General features: G+C 47.9%; 1 protein-coding gene across 1 annotated transcript; it reads left to right on the forward strand.

Annotated features, from left to right (window-relative positions):
- Window positions 1-671: 671 nt before the first annotated feature.
- On the forward strand, window positions 672-13,748 carry LOC141930335 (lysosomal dipeptide transporter MFSD1-like). Its single transcript, XM_074841031.1, has 13 exons — window positions 672-716; window positions 875-975; window positions 3,278-3,402; window positions 3,497-3,552; window positions 4,306-4,449; window positions 4,905-5,063; window positions 7,301-7,416; window positions 8,322-8,422; window positions 10,232-10,343; window positions 10,943-11,080; window positions 11,655-11,794; window positions 11,941-12,052; window positions 12,326-13,748. Exons 1-13 carry the CDS (start codon window positions 695-697, stop codon window positions 12,440-12,442), a joined length of 1,443 nt encoding a protein of 480 aa, XP_074697132.1. The 5' UTR covers window positions 672-694; the 3' UTR covers window positions 12,443-13,748.
- The last annotated feature ends 3,548 nt before the right edge of the window (window positions 13,749-17,296 follow it).

Here is a 17,296-nt window from a genome sequence, read left to right on the forward strand (position 1 = left end):
GTAGAATATATTCAAACAGGAAGAGAAATATACTTAACCCTTTCAATCATATAGGGGGTTGGGGTGTGTGTGTGTGTTTGGTTTTTTCTTTCTTCTTTCCTTTTCCTCTTTTTGTTACCAGGACTCTGCTCTTGTGATAACTAGAAAATTCTAGTTTATGCTTGGCAGGTTTCTCTCTGTTCTGTGCAGTATTGTTTACTAGCTTAAGTAACTGCTCCCTTTCCCCATTTGTTACATGAGACACTTCTACTAACACACCCTCAAAGATAGCCCTGTTTTTCCCCCCAAACATTGCATTTTTGTCTTCGGTTTATGATGCATTACAAACCAGTTTCTTCTGTGCTGCTGCTCCCTAGTCGGCTCTTTCCCATCTCGTAGTTACCCATTTGACTTCTTCCTTTTACATGCACTAGCTTTAACTCTCTTGACTACATTTCCTCTTTTTGACTGAGGATAATTCGCTGCTTTTCAAAACCGGATCCTTCCCTCCAGCCTCTCTTCAAGCCCTTCCGGCTCTGGCTCACCCCGAGGGGGAGGCCCCGGCGCGGGGTCGTCCCGCGGCCTACCGGCGGCTCATACCGCGGCCTACCGCCGGCGCCCCCCGTGGCGCGGCGGCGGGGCCTGGGCCGTGTCCCCGCGGCGGGCGGGCGGGGCCGGGCAGCGGCCGGGGCCGGCGGGAGGGGCGGGCTGAGGCATGGCGGCGGCGGCGGAGCGCGGTGAGCGCGGCCGGGGGCGCGGGGCCCGCGGGCGGAGGAGGGGGGGGTCGGGCGCAGCCCTGGGCCCGCCCGGCAGAGGCGCGGCCGGGGGCTGCGGGCGGGCCGGGCCGCGCTGCGAGGTGCCGGGTGGGCTGAGGTGGCTCCTCTCTGCCCCGCAGCCGCCTTCAGGTTCGTGGTGCTCCTCTTCAACTGCCTCCTCACCTTCGGCTCCTACTTCTGCTTCGACATCCCCAGCGTCCTGCAGGAGCAGTTCCAGGGGGTGAGTGCTGGGCGTCGGGCTGCAGCCTGGCAGCGGGAGGGCAAAAAAAGGCAGAACCAGCAAAACGGAGAGTTTGCTCTCCCTGGTGGAGTTTCAAAACCTTTTCTTACGGTGTTGGAATAGGAGTCACACTCTGGGTCTTCTGTTCCGGGAGCGGGGGGGGTGTGGGGTGTGTGTTGTTGCTGGTGTGTTTGCTGTGAAGAAGATGCACGAACCCGGGACAGTGACAGAATGGTTTGGGTTGGACGGGACCTTAAAGATCACCTAGTCCCAACCCCCCTGCCTGGGCAGAGACACCTTCCACTAGCCCAGGTTGCCCAAAGCCCCGTCCAGCCTGGCCTTGAACCCTTCCAGGGAGGGAACTGCCACCTTAGAGCGGCCTCCCAGGACTGAAAGGGGCTACAGGAAAGGAGGGAGGGACTCTTGATCGGGGGGTGTAGTGACAGGATGAGGGGTAACAGTTTTAAAGAGGCAGATTTAGATTAGATAGATGGAAGAAATTCTTCCCTGTGAGGGTGGTGAGGCCCTGGCACAGGTTGCCCAGAGAAGCTGTGGCTGCCCCCTCCCTGGAAGGGTTCAAGGCCAGGTTGGACGGGGCTTTGAGCAACCTGGGCTAGTGGAAGGTGTCCCTGCCCGGGGCACGGGGGTTGGAACTAGATGGTCTTTAACGTCCCGTCCAACCCAAACCAGTCTGTGATTCTATCATTCTATGATTAGTCCCACGCTGGACTGGAAGCCTAGTGATGTTGTATATAGGAGACTAAAAAAGGCTTTCTGGGCCTTCAGATACCTCCTGATACTGCAGGCATCCCATAATGTGTTAGTTTGCTAGCCGAAAGAGAGCTGTGCAGGGAGATCACAGGACAACCGTTGTATAAAAACTAGTTGTATTCTCAAATGCTACAAAATTTTGTTGTTCAGGGTTCAGACTGACATCCCAGTTATTTCTGGGATTTTTCCAGGAATGCCGAAGTCTCAGAGTTCTTACCTGAATTCCTGACAAATTCTTGACTCCTTTATCTCATTATTGCATTTCTTTCACGTCTTTTGAGAGGTGATTTTACTCGTGTGTGCCATCTGCTGGTAGGTTAGTATGTGCAGGCTGAGATTCACAGTTCTGTGCTTCAGTAGCAAGGGCAGAAATACCTATTAGCTTCCATGTAACTTTTGGGGGTTTTTTAAATGCAATTAATCCGTATCATTCAGACAGTGATGTCCAGGCTAAGTTGGGCGCAGTTTGTCATTGCAAACAGCACTAATAAGAAAAAAAAGGGCAGTATTTATTCGTTGATCCTCCACAACTTCATAGGTCTGTGGGAGAAGAGTTGTTTATTTATGGAGTAAAGGGAAGGTTATGTCATATCTCGTTGCCTAGGTAACTTTATAGGGTAGTGAAGCCAAGCCATATTTTTCTGTTAGGTACTGTGCAAACCATGTTTTTATCTGTTGACACTCCCATCATATTTTTACTCTGGCGAATTTAGTCTCTACCTGCCTTACACAAGAGGTACAGTGGTAGTCAGACATCTAACACCAGTGCTTGCAGTGAAAACACTTTGTTCTAGAGAACTGTTCCCTGCAGCCTCAGACAACTCCCTACAGCAGATCTGACAGGTTTGCAAATATGATGGCTATATAAAAACCATGTGGTTAAAATCACGCTTTTCTTGTGCTTATTCAAGATGTTAAGCTTGTGCCTACTGGTGTGGAAAACTTAGCGTCTGTTTCCTAATGTAGGTACATTTTTAGTAGCTGGAAGATCTAGGGTTTCTTCCTGATCATATGGTGTTGAGGAGATGCTGCTTTTCAGTGGCAAAAATGATGTTATGAAATCAAGCCAGGACTACCAGTTTCCTACTGTTCAGCAGATACTTTATAGCTGTGAATTAATATGGCCTACTACTAAGTTTCATATTTACACACTGCTTAAGACTTTATAGTATAATGAAGAGTCAGATCAAACTAAACTATAGGCAAGAAACTAAGGGATCAGATAAACCTCGTGGTGCAGTCTCCTGGGTTTTCTTTTGGACTGAAATGTGTATAAAAGTGCTGAGCTCCTGCCACTACTGCCGCAGAAAGAGAAAGGGAGGGTGTGACGTGCTGATGGCCAGTCATTTCTCATTTGGCAAGGGCTGGCGTCCTGGGAGAAGACACAAGTCCACTAATTCCTGGTCATGGAAGTGGGAACAGAGTAGGAGAAATAGGCATCTAGTAAGCAAGAAATTAACTTTATTTTTAAAGGAATGTGTAGGGTTTCTGTGTCTGCTGCCTAACACAGGCTCTGTGACTTGTTACGCAGAACTTGACCTGCCCCAATGGAACCCATCATAACAGCACCGGGCATGACAGCCTGCTGGGCTGTGTGGAAGGCTTGGGAATGACACCTGCCCAGTACAACCTGCTGTACGCGATCTACGCGTGGACGTAAGTCACTTCTCTTGCTTTGGTGGGGCGGGATAGTTTGCTAGTTGCTTCCCAGCAGCAAGACACAAATGTTTCTGTTCTTGTTTTCTCCTAGAAATGCAGTAGTGGTTATTCTGGCTGGATTCCTGATTGATAAACTAGGAAATCGCTGTAAGTTCTGAGGACTGATTCCTTTATTCTTGTAGTGAGGTGGGATTTCAGGGTGTTCTTTCAGTGCAAAGGGACGGTCAAAGGTTCCACTTCAGGAAGATAACAGAGGGATGGGAGAGGAGGGACAGCTCTGTGTACAGAGTGCGTGATGCTTAGTTGAGCAGCTCCATGAAGGCAACTGAGACGTTTTCATCCTTTGACCACTGACTTACCTGAATTTACACGGCAGTGCAGTAATCCTGCTTTCCTCTGGCATGCACATAACAGGGAGTAGCGTTATCTGGTTTTGATCGGACAAAATAGTGTTCTGTTCCCTGCTCTGATGTTTGTTCTGGCGTGTGCCATAATCTAAGACCCAGCAGTCCCAGCAAATGGAGTTATGCTCTGTCTCTAGAGGTAAACATCTTACCGATGAGGAGACGGAGGCACACAGAAGGACATTGCTTGTTCTAGGCCATAGTCTGCAGTGGAGCTCAGGATGGGAACAGGGACTCTATATAGAGTTCAGAGTCCCCTATTTGACTTATTCTGCCTCTCTAACCTTCCACCATGATAAAATCATCATTATTTTGAGGATTCCCAGGTCATTTTATAAAGAGACCGGTTTTTACAAAATTAAAATGAGAGTAAACTGATGGGAGCTCACAGGTTCACTGGCGTGTTTTGAGGTTGCTCTTTTGCTTTTTGACAAAGAATGCTTTTGTCCTGATCTCAGCATGTCTGTTGAGGTTTGTGTATTTTTTTTCTCCCTAGTTGGTGTCTTTGTTTTCTCTCTTATGACTGTGCTGGGATCATCAATCTTTGCTCTAGGCTCACATTTCAAGGGGTCGCCATACCTCCTACCAATGATGCTAACAGGAAGACTGCTCTTTGGCTCTGGGAATGGGTCACTTACTAGTAAGGAATTCACATTCTTAATTACGCCTCACTAGAGGGTCATGATACATTTTTAATTTGTCACCTAGACCCTTGTCCTACCAGTCAGCTTCACCTGCTTTGCACTGGGAACCTACCTTGCTAAGAGAAGAATACTGCTCCTTGAAGGGTTGCATGGATTTAATGTGTGCTGAGATGTTTAAAAGTCTTCCCCTCTAACAAATTTATCCTTCTCCCAGGGGTGGGGACTCACATGTGATTGCTATGCCTTTAGAGGTATTTTTGCTTGCTTTATTAAGCTCACCTCCCATGTCTCAGCATGATTTAGTATGTTTTAAAATGGACTGCGAAGCTGACACTACCTCCACTTGATGCATGGAGGTCTCTTACCCCGGCTCAGGTACTCTAGATCGAGAGGCTGTGTTTGTTCCTTTTATGCAATGCTCTTGGCCACAAGGATTTTTGTCTCCTCCAAGTTGTGCAGAATCGTATCACAGCCTTCTGGTTCAGGGGGAAGGAACTGGCACTGGCATTTGGACTGACTTTGTCTTTCTCACGTCTTGGGAGCGTCCTCAACTTCTTCTTCACCCAGCAGTTTGAGGCAAAATTTGGAATGCAGTGGACACTTTGGGGAGGTGAGTTTCTTTGGTGCTTTGGCCTTTTGTTTTCTAGACCTGAGGGTAGCCTGTTTTGTCCAGTTATGAAAAGTACCTGAAAGAGGGAAGTTAGCAGGAGGAGGCACATTATTTTCCAGGTTTTCCTGTTGCTTTCTGTATGCAATGGAGTGGTGTTTTCTTCATTGATGCCTGAAAACCTTCTCTAGAGCTGTAGTGTCAGCTTGACAGTTTTATCTGCAGTTTTCTTGAGATATTTTAAGATAGAATCATAAATCACAGAATGGTTTGGGTTGGAAGGGACCTTAAAGATCATCTACTTCCAGCCACCCTGCCCTGGGCAGGGACACCTTCCACTAGCCCAGGTTGCCCAAAGCGCCGTCCAACCTGGCCTTGAACCCTTCCAGGGAGGGGGCAGCCACAGCTTCTCTGGGCAACCTGTGCCAGGGCCTTCACAGTCAAGAATTTCTGCTGTCTATCTAATCTAAATCTGCCCTCTTTCAGTTTAAAACTGTTACCCCTCATCCTGTCACTACACTCCCTGATAAAGAGTCCCTCCCCCCTTTCCTGTAGCCCCTTTAAGTCCTGGGAGGCCACTCTAAGGTCTCCCCAGAGCCTTCTCCTCTCCAGCTGAACCCCCCCAACTCTCTCAGCCTGTCCTCACAGGGGAGGTGCTCCAGCCCCTGATCATCTTTGTGGCCTCCTCTGGCCCTGCTCAAGCAGGTCCGTGTCCTTCTGATGTTGGTGCCCCCAGAGCTGGACACAGCACTGCAGGGGGGGTCTCACAAGACGGGGAGAATCCCCCCCCTTGCCCTGCTGCCCACACTGCTCTGGATGCAGCCCAGCACACGGGTGGCTTTCTGGGCTGTGAGCGCACATTGCTGGCTCATTTCCATCCCCTAACACCCTGAAGTCCTTCTCCTTGGGGCTGCTCTCAGTCCACTCCTTGCCCAGCCTGGATTTGTGCTTGGGATTGCCCCAACCCATGGGCAGGACCTTGCCCTTGGCCTTGTGGAACTCCATGAGGTTGGCACATCCCACCTCTCCAGCCTGTCCAGGTCCCTCTGGATGGCACATCCCTTCCCTCCAGTGTGTCCCCGCACCACACAGCTCAGTGTTGTCAGTGAACTTGCTGAGGGTGCCTCGATCCCACTGTCCATGTTGCCAGCAAAGGTGTTAAATAGCACTGGTCCCAGTACCGACCCCTAAGGACACCACTCTGCAGCCACAGGTAGTCAGTACTTAATGTAGGTTTAATCCCATAGAACAGAAACTTCAGAGTGAAACAAAAGAGGAATCTAATGTGTTTCTTCTTCCATATTTTAGCTAGCAGAACATGCTGGTTCTGTAGTAGCGTCTGTATTGGTCTCAGCATAAGATGCCTTGCACATGCACTGGTCAAAACTGTACGTATAAATTACTATGAGAAGCAGGATCTGAGTTACACGTTTCCTAGTGTGAATCTGTTCTAGGGCTCATATTTTTAGAAGATTGGAATTTCTGTCCTCTTTTCAGTGCAGTGACATGAGCATGGCGTGTTACATCCCATCTGACACTATTAGTTTCATGCTCAGGCAGCATTTGCAAGCACAGCACCGTGACTTCAGTAGTCCGTGAGGGGATAAATACATCATACAAAGTGTGTATGCATCACAGAGATTGTTCTGGCTCTTTAGAAAACAAAACAGATACAGATCTCTTTCTGAAAGAAGAACGTCCGCAGCAGATGCCCATTGCCAAATATGCTTCTGGCATATCCAGCATAATCTGACTCACTTCTGTGGAGCTGAGTGTGCCAACAGGTCAGATTGCTGGAGTGACTGCAGTAGGTCACATAAACGAAGAGGTGTAACTTGGCTTCCAGTACCAGCCTGTGTGTCATACCTCTCCTGCTCAGGGGACCATGGAAGTTTCTTAATGTCTGGTTTGTTAGGCACAGGCCTGCTGCAGTTTAGAAAGCATTCTGCCCGTAGTCCAACAAAGTGGCTCTCTTTGGACACCAGTAGGGCTTTAGCTTCACTGGCCTCAGGCAGTTCTGCAGGGCACTGGAAGCTTAGTGGGCAAAGAGCTCACGGACTCTGAGGGGGTGGTAAGAGTTAAATGGTCTCACTATATGGCTGCAGTAAGGGAGACCCTTAAACATTAAGAGAAGCCAGGAGTGGGAGTCACAGAGAATTCCACGTATTACATGCAGTTGGTTTTGTCATTCAGCTCTCTCCACACTGAGGAATTTCTAACACCTCTTGTGTCTTTTCCAGGTACCCTGCTCTGTGTGCTTGGTTTTGTTTCAGCCCTCACAGTCAGCGTACTAGATAAAGTGGGCATGAAGCAACTGGGCTTGGACGGGGTTATCCAGCAAGAATCCAAAAAAGTGGTATGTGGTGTGCAGACAGCTTTGCCATCTCGGCCTCTGGGAGCCTGGGGTGCATGAGCTCGGCTTTTGCAGTCAGGGAGGGCTGCACTAGTGAGAGCTGCTCCCGGCCAGAAGGTGGCATTAACACCCCTGGTTAAATCTTGCAGAGCAATTCTTCAGGTCCATCTGAGGATATTGCATCTGCAAGCCACCGGGCAAGTGTGAATTTTCTGTTTATGTATTTGCAGCCTCCCAGAGAGCCGAGTTAGCACTCTGAACGGCGTTACTTTTTTGAGCCAGTCACTTGTGACTGTACACGGCTCAGAGGAGGATTCTGTGCATAAAACTAGGCAGTAGCCTCTCTCTGGGACTGCTCTGTGGCTCACAGGATCGGTCATTGATAGAAAATAGCTAATCTGGTCAGTACTGAACTATTGTTTGCCAGCCCTTATCTTCCATTCCTCCTTGCGTTCTTCTGTCTAGGAGCAAGCATTACAGGCAAGAGGTTGCAATTTTTATGGCACTTAAATCTATTAGACAGCTTCCTTCTCGTGACAGCATTCTTACTGGTTTCCCGGTCTCAGTGTTGTGACTCCTGTTTATATTGTGTCTCTCCACTGTGTTTCACTTAAAGTTTTGCAGTAGGCTCTTAATAGAGGTTGCTTAGAATATGCTCCTGCAGCCATAACCTTTATAGAAATAAGATGAAAGCTTTTTTGTTTTCTTTGCTGAATAGCATTAAAGAAGGAGTGCTTTGAAGTCAGCACGTGCCAAATTTTGCATAGAGGTACATGAGCTGCCTTTCAATTCTCTTTTACCTGCTGTTACTGAAATTTTTTGTGACCCTCAATGGCTTGCAGAAAGTGACATTAATGTGAAGTTGAAGACTGTTTCCTGGTGAGTGAGGGCACATTTTATCTTTGCAGCGGATTCAGGACATCCAGCGACTTCCCCTTCGCTACTGGCTCCTGGTCCTCACCATCATGTTCTTCTACAACGGAGTCTTCCCCTTTGTGGCAGACGCCAGGTATTGCTCTGTGGCTGTAGTCCCCCTGACTGATACAAGCCGGGGAAATATGAGGGTAAATGCTTGTTCCTTCCACTCATGAAACACAGAGAAACATGTCTTTAACACCTAGTTAAAGATGTGAGGGTTCTTTGACCTTTCTTTCCCTTCAGAGATGAGGGAGGCTTCTGAAGGAAAGCAAAAATAACTTAAAGGGAAATAATTCATCCAATCTTTAAAGCTTGGAACATGGCAAAAGGAGGATCAGAAGGATTTGGGAGAAGGGGAGGAAATACATTACTCAAAAAATGGCCTGTAGACATTCCACCTTTGTGATAGTCCAACAAAGTGGCTGTCTTCTGAGCTGGGTGGGGCGTGAGCTTCACAGGCCTGGGGCAGTTCTGTCCTGCAGCTCCTGCATGTTGTCTGCTGTGTATGGAACAAAGCTAAGCCTTTGTAAGGGAGGAAGCGTCTGCATCCCAGTGCAAGGCTTGCAGACTGCCTTTTTTATGCCTTCATTTGCTTAAAACAAGGAAGCAACCTGCCCAACTGAATTGGGACTCCTGCTTCTGTCCTGTAGCTCTGCCACAGACTCGTAATTTTGCTGCTTTTTTCCTGTTTGTGGATGATGCAGCTTCTATCACCTAATGAATATGAACTTTTATATTAGCAAAGGCCTGCAGGAAAAAAGAAAATTATTTTGGTAGTATTTCATTAGTGGTGTATAGTAACACACTGTGAAATGGGGAGTGAAGAAATGTCATCAACATTGTCATAACAAATGTAGAAGTGACCTCTTATTAGTACAATACAGACATTCAAGGTGGCAAGGATCATCAAGGCCTTGATGAGATGGGCTGTATATCAGTTGTCCTCTCATTTTAACTGAAAACGGTGTCTATTGATCACACAGAATCCTCATTTCTGCAATTCTGCCTCTCTGCAGAATTATTTTTTTTTTTTGCTCCCTGTGGAACAAAAGTTCAGACACGAAGAGTCATGTTTCACACATCTTTTCTGGCAAAAATTGCTTCCCAGTTTGAAAAACAATGGTGCCAAGGCCACTGCTCTTTGGCAAACTCTGTTGCAGTAAATCTTCAGGGAACAGTGTCTTGTTTCACAGTGTGCTGACAGCACAGGCTATGAAGGCTCGTTACTACTAATGGTAAGTAGCCGTGCAAGTAGCCAAACCGGGTTTAAATAGCTACAAGATCTCTAAATCAACGAGGCTTTCTAAGCTGTTAGGACTGTATGACTGTAAATGCTGTGAAGAATTTGACTAAGTTTTAACGCCCTTTTTGCGTGTCCCTAGGAAAGGGGAAAGGCTGACTTCTGACAGTGGAAACATGTTTTCTGCTTTAACCAGGTCTCCTTAAAGATGCCAGGGGGGAATTCCTAGTACTTCTGAGATGCAGGTGTTCAATTTAAATGCTGATCCTTGCTGATGGATTATTTAAAAATATTATTCCTGTCCCTCAGCGTTCTCACCCTTGGCTTGATAATGCTTTCTGCCCTTTCAAAGGGAACGTAAAAAACTCCATCCCTGTGTTTTGGACAGGTGACAGCAAACTGCTGCTTGTGAGCTGTGCTGATGTAATTGAACATATGCCCAACTTCAACCTGCAGTTTTACTCTGCACTTGCAGAAGCATCGTGAAAGTGGCCATTTAAGCTACCAGCTTCTCTATGGTGTGCACCAATTCAAAAAAAATAAAACAATAAAGGCTTGTTCACAGTTTCATATGCTTGTGCTCAGACTAACTTTCTGTCAAAATAACCAGATCAAGAATCCTAATTATGTAATTTTTTCCCCCCTTCATTTTATTTTTAGCAAGTTTATCCAGGATAAATATTCTGGTTACAGCCAGCAGGCAGCCGCTTATATTGCTGGGGCAGTGTACGACAGCTCCCTGGTTCTCTCTGCAGCAGTTGGCATATTAATTGTGAGTACCCAAAACCAAAGTGTTTGCTGATAACTTTTCCCTGATTTTTTGAAATGTCTTTGTAACAGCCCCCTCAACAGAATTTAGCTTGTTGCTGAATAAGCAGTCTTTTAATTCCTTGCAAACTGCAAGATGCACTGGTCTGAATGAAATGACAAGAAATAACGTTAACCTGTTTTTCCCTCTGTCCCTTGATTGTGCTGTGGTAGGCTCAGACCATGGCGAATGGCTGTTGTGTTTTGAGAAACCTGAGCCTGGAACAGAAGGGATCACAGTAAGCTTTGCAAGTAGATGGGAAAAGACAACCTGCAAGTAATCAGTCCCTGTTTTCTCAAACTCTTCCCTTCCTTATTTCTCTAATTGTCAGGGCATAGTGGTGTGTCTCCCCGCTCCGCCCTTTATTAAAGCCTGCTGGTTTACAGGAGTGCTGGACACCGATTTGCTGACAGGGGTTTCAGGCTCGGTTCAGAAGTACGCAGGAGGAACTAGTCAACAACTAGGAAACGCCACTCGGGGCAGCCCACTCTGTGCAGCCACTCCTGTCCCTAGGCCCTGCGGGGGTCCCTTGTCAGAGGCCGCCTGTGTGTTTCCTTTGCCAGGACTACGTTGGACTGAGGGGTGTCTTTGCCGTTGGCTGTGCTGCACTGACTCTGCCCGTCTTCGCCCTCCTGGCGTTTACGTTTGTGCCTCCGTTAGTCTCTACCATCTGGTTGGGGATTACTTACTCCTTTGCTGCCGTAAGTTCCCAGCCCCGCTGCTGCAGTTGAGTGTTCTGTGGCTGTGCTCCTTCCACACCCTGGGTGGCACATCTCCCTGCCCCGTGTCCTGATGAGCGGGTTTAGCAGCCACAGCCTAACTCCAGGCTTCAGCCCCAGTCCTGAAGACTTTGGTTAGTAACAAATAACCCCAAAGAATCAATATGGAGCAAAATGAAAAGCAGAGTAAGGGACCATTTGCTACAGAGTGAAGCATTAATCTGTGCTTTTCTTAGTGCTTTTTTACCTTGAATGTAACACCTGAATCTCCTGTGAGTCTTATCAGCTAAATCATCAGGTCTAACGCCCCTTCAGAAATCTGGAATCAGGTTATTCCTGTTTCAGATAACGTATGTTGTCTGTGCTGTCTCAGGCTGCTTGAAAAGGATGGGGAACAGTCTGGAACCAGCCAATACACTGGGAGGGATAAGCGACAGATTTTTTGAAGAGAAAGCATAAATGTACATTTAATGCAAATTCCTTTTTAAACCAATGACCATCTCCCATCCTTTAAATATGGCTTTGAGTTAATTCCTCTTCTCCTTACTCCTGCCAGGCTAGTATGTGGCCATCCATACCTCTCGTGGTCCCCCAGGCAACTTTAGGGACAGCCATGGGGCTTGCAACTTCTGTGCAGATGGTTGGAGTTGGCCTTTCGAATCTGGTCGTTGGACACATTCTAGGAACAAAGTCCAGGTGAGAGTGCTTTTTCTTTTTTTCAAGCAGAGACACCAGCAGTGCTTTAGGGGAACAGTGTGAACAGAAATCAGTGCCTGCAACTTGATGCTGCCTTAAATATCAGCAAGTGACTAGTTATTCTATTCTCTTTTGGCTTTTTCTAGTGAATTAAAGATCCCCCTGTGGCGCTGGCAACAGATGATGATCTTTATGTTGGCAAACACCATTGCCTGCATTGTTGCCTCCATTAGCCTCAATGTTGTGGACAAGAAACAGGTGAGTGTGCTGAAAGGTGCAGAGTAGCCTTGCATCACGAGCTGCTGGTACTGACGGCGGAGCTGTTGGGTGTGTGTACAAGCAATTCCCCGATGTAAAAATGGGACTGCGTTAAGAGAACTGTCTGCTAAAGCGTCCGAGCTGGGCTGGAGCTGCTGGCAGCTGGGTGTTTTTGCAGGAGGGCGAGGGGAAGGGCAGGACGCAGCTGTAGCAATATCTGTGTAAGGAAGAACAGTCTCCTTCTGGTCACTGCTGGCTTCTCTGCCCGGGCAGGGCGGCACACTGAACAGCACCCGGAAGGGAGCGGCGCTGGAGCGGGGGCGCGGGAGCCCTGCGGACGCGGCGCCGCTGCTCCAGGATGAGACGGGACACGAGGGCTCCGGCAGCTGAACCTCTGCGGCGTGAGGACAGCGCTGGCGGCCAGACCCCGCGCTGAGCCTTCTGTCCCACCCGGGATTTGTAGCCTATTTCAAACATCTTTAAAGGGAATTTTGAAGGGGACTGTGTATGGAAAGGGAATGTTTCCACTTTCTTACGCCGGGCACGCAAGTGTCTGCTTGTTCTCCACCGTACAGAAACCTGCACGGGGCACTTCAGTAGCCACACTACAGTCAGTGACACTAACTGCGCTGCAGCTGCTTCACGAGCCATGGGGCAGCTGCTCTTCAGTCCTGCCTCCAGCCCGCCCCCACCAGGTGTGCCTGCCTGGCCCACAGTTTCCTGGCATGAGAACCCTGTACATCAGCACTTGCTGACCCACATGCCTTGGCAGGCCTCCCCTTTCAGTTACTGCTCTGGATGAGCACACATCTGTCACAAATGACATAGCCATGCAAGTGACACCACCAGTATTGTTTAGGCAGGAGACTGAATTAATCAAGTTGACTATCTTTTGCACACAAGCCTAGCTTAATTGCTTATTACTTTACTAGAAATGCTTCTGTAAGCCATTTGCCTTCAAAAGCATGAAAGGTTTTGATCTGAAATTCTGTCCTTTAAACCAGGGTGCTCTTACTCACCAACGCTAGAGGCTTCTTTGACTCAGCCAACTGCCCGTCTCACTATGCAAAATGCTCACAAACACTCCCACAGTGTTTACAAAAGCACAAAGGATGCTTTAAGAATGAAGTAAACTTTTAACACAGCCAAGTACAAGAAATGACTTATGTAAATTATTACAAATTCTAAAGAGAAAGAGCAGCTCTGCTCAAGTTGCATTTAATATAAACACTAGTAGGTTGAAAGCAATTTAGGCACTGACAGCATCCAGTAAAGTCACATTTTAAACAGATGTCACAGAAGACAAATCCACGCATCAAAGCAAAGTTTTCTTAAACTGATTTACTGAAGAGACTGTTCAGAGAGCGAGGTTGTCTGAGTTTGTAGTTACACTGTGAATTCATTTCACCCCCCAGACAAAGTATTTCCCTGTTGGAGTCTGGTATGTAGAAGTTGGTGGGTGGGGTGGTAACTCACAGAACTGCAAGATCAGAGACTCCTTTCGTTTGGTGGTGACCTCCTGAGATCATGTAGTCCAGCACCCCCTGCTCAAGCAGGATCAGCCAGAGCAGGTTGTCCAGGACCGTGTCCAGTCCGAGTTGGAGCCTCTCCACAGATGGAGACTCTACAACCTCTCTGGGCAACCTGTGCCAGCGTTCGACCGCCCTCGCAGTAAAAAAGTGCTTCTTTGTGTTCAGATGGAATTTTGTGTGGTTTAATTTGTGCCCATTGCCTCTTGTCCAGAGAAGAGTCTGGCTCCCTCGTCCTCGCTGCCGCCCCGCAGGTGCTGAAACACGCTGGTAGGATCTCCTGGAGCCTTCTCTTCTCCAGGCTGAACAGCCCCAGCTCTCTCAGCTTCTCCTCTTGAAAGGAGGTTGCAGAGAGGGGGGATGAGTCTCTTTAACCAAGTAACAAGCGCTAAGACAAGAGGGAATGGCCTCAAGTTGCGCCGGGGAAGGTTTAGACTAGATATTAGGAAGCATTTCTTTACAGAACGGGTAGTCAGGCGTTGGAATGGGCTGTCCAGGGAGGTGGTGGAGTCCCCATCCCTGGAGGGGTTTAAGAGTAGGGTCAACATAGCACTGAGGGATCTGGTGTAGTTGGGAACTGTCAGTGTGAGGTTAACGGTTGGACTGGAGGATCTTCAAGGTCCTTTCCAACCAAGATGATTCTGTGATTCTTATGAAAGATGCTCCAGTTCATTCCCCCCTTTGTGCCCTCTCGCTTCACACCCTCCCTAAGTCACCTCTCTCATACTAGGGAGCCCAAAACGACTCAGTACTCCGTGTGGGGCCTCACCAGCGTGTTGGTAAATCAGACTCCTGCTACTCTGTGGCTTTAAGTACCCTCCGCAGCCTACAGCCACTGTACTACTCTTCCGTGCTGAAATCCTGCAGTTGCATTTTTTTTTGTAGTGGAACAATCCCATGGCAAATTTCCAAATGTGATTATGAAAAACCACACGCAGCAGTACTATATACTCGTGTTGGAGGCTTGTGTACAGAAGAAAGCATGATGAAAGTATTCAGCAGCTGATTTTTTGTGTTAATACTACTGACACCTGGCTTAAAGCAGTGACTTCAGCCTGGCTGGCAGGAAGTCATCAGCTCTTTGTTCACCACATGATGCTGCAGCTCAACTCCGTGGCGTTGGGCCTGTGACGAGTGCTGGGACACCCACTGGAAGTCCTGTCCTTGCTTCTTCATAGTAAAAGCTCAAAAGCCTGTTTGCCATCCTGTAATCTACTTCCAAATTACCAGAAAATAAATTTAACTCTTCTGTTTTGAAGAAGAGTTGTGACATACTTTCCTTAAAATCTGCCACCGGTTACCAAGGGTCCTGGTGACGCAGCACTGGAAGGCTTGCTGCCGACTCCACCAGGGTTCTGCTGGCTACAGAGGGGTTGGGAGATCCCGTTGTACAAAGATCCCTGCAGATGCTTTTAAAACCCTTTCATATAATCTGAAGATGGGAGAGTCTGTAGCAGAGACCAGCTTTAGGCTGGGAGGATTCTACTGGAGCCTCTTCCAGGCAGAGTTGTTCTTAAAAGACTGCTCATGTCTTCCAGCTCAGATTAATAAAGCTTGAAGCTGATGTAACAACAGTAAGGAGGCAGAGAATGAGTTTTCCTGCAACTATACCTGCTCATCTCCATTAGCAACAGCTTCCTGTTACTCCTGCCTAACTGCTGTTTTCACTAATTACTCCACTGATGACCAGAAAGCCACCTTCAGCTTTGCCTGTCTTCCCAATTCGTGCTTCAGACCTGCTGTTGAGATGCCAGTGCTCAGTCTGGAGAAACCTTTCACAAAGTAATTGCACGGCAGTCTGCTTTGCCACCCTTTTATTTTCATGACAAGCTTAAACATTCACAGAGGTGAACGTGCTGCAAGAAATGGAAAGAAACGATCAGCTGGTTGTGTTTAATTTTGTAGTGTTGCACCGATCATGTCATGCAGGTAACAAAGCCCCACCCCTCACCCTCTCCCTAGCCCTGGGCAACCCTGGAAATGAGCAGCTCAACAATATTTGGCAGAACCTTCCTCTTGCATGAGACATGGTGGATTGCAACTCTTAAAATATAAACTATGAAACGTGAAAGTGGACATTAGTTCAGGCAACTCACACCAAGGTGAATTTTTTTTTTTGCTCACCCTAATCCAGAGCATGCTCCCAGAAGCCAGAACACTAAACACTTTTACGCAGTGGAGCCCATGTTTACCTGTTTGTGGGAGGTGGCAGTGGGGGAAAAGTGATTATCTTTGTGAAAAAAGGGGCAAAACATTAAGTTCCTGGTTACTTCTGATGGACCTCTATGCTTGTGCTACACTGACACAGGGCTGTTTGTGCTTTGGCAGCATGGGGCATACACCTAGGAGCTGCATGGGAGGGACAACTGAGAAGCCGCAGGCAGCACAGCTACTATTTAAAATACATGTCTATGTAGGAGGGAGGTGGCAGGGTAAAGAGACCAGAATTAGAAGCTGGCTGGAGCTAGAGGCTGGTGGGCAAAGCACGTTACTGTGTTCTTGCTGGTTACAGCCAGCATTTTGACCTGCTTGAAGAAGAGGAGGTCCTGTTAATAACAGGAGTTGCAGCTTGAAAGAAGGGAAAGCCAGATTCAAGAGAGGGTAATCTTCATCCCCAGAAGCACAATAAAACAATGATCAGGGTTGCAAATCTAGCTCAATAATTAAGATCTGCTCTTTCTGCTCACTGACTGTGTTTTCAGAGGCAGAGGCAAGCTGGACCAGCAGCCTGGACATCCAGCTTAGTCTGCTGGCTGTTTGCAGGGGTCCTGTGCATCAGTTCTTGGCCAGCAATAAATCATTACCCAGTCTGCTTGCACAGCTGGTAACCAGTAATGACCTAAATGGCTAATCGTGTGCCAAAGTCTCTCTAACCCTGCCCTTGGTTACCAGCAGACAGCCTACGCACAGAGGTCAGTATCCTTTTGCTTTCCCTAGCCCAGGACAGGACTGTGATGCAGCATTTCAGTAGGGCTTCAAGCTGAAATGCAACAGGAGACTCATCAGAGGGCTTGAACAAAACGCTGGGTGGCCAGTGGGCTTCCCAGCTCTGAAGATGCAGGTTGACAGCTGAGCACACTCCCTGCATTGACAGGCGAGCACCAAACTGCCCTGCACGACGATCACACAGGCAGCGGGGTAGCTGGGCCTCCACGCACAGGGCCATCGCGGTATACGTAAGCAAATGGCAGAATTTTTCAGGGACCACACCACGACAGTTACTCATTTGGTGCTTAAATAATTGTCTCCACACAACACTACTTTATGTATGTTCTCTCACTAGACAAGTCCCAAGAATGTACTTTAGATGTCCCAAGTCTGATTAACCTCTACAAATCCTGCAAAACAACCTCTATAAATCCTGCAAAACAACAGTAATACTACTTAAAACACAGAGAGAGGACATTAATCTTTCTCATTGAGACTGCAGCGTGGGCTGTTTATCAACAGCTACGCAGTGATGGAACAGAAGGACAATATCAGACAGCACTTGCTTAAAAGGTATTGCCTGGAAGCCCACAGTCTTAATAGGGGCAAACAGGCACTGATGTGGGCTAACGAGGTTCCCAGGGGACCAGGAGGTGACACATTGCAGCTGGGCTGCTCATTAGAGCAGCAGTGTCTTGTACTGGTCAGGCACAGTGACTTGTTTCGGAACTAAGCAGCAGCTATGCCTAGAACTGTACACGTGACTTAGGAAAGCATGCAAGTCATC

This window comes from Strix aluco, chromosome 15, assembly GCF_031877795.1.
Source record: "Strix aluco isolate bStrAlu1 chromosome 15, bStrAlu1.hap1, whole genome shotgun sequence".
Classification (NCBI taxonomy): Eukaryota; Metazoa; Chordata; class Aves; order Strigiformes; family Strigidae; genus Strix; species Strix aluco.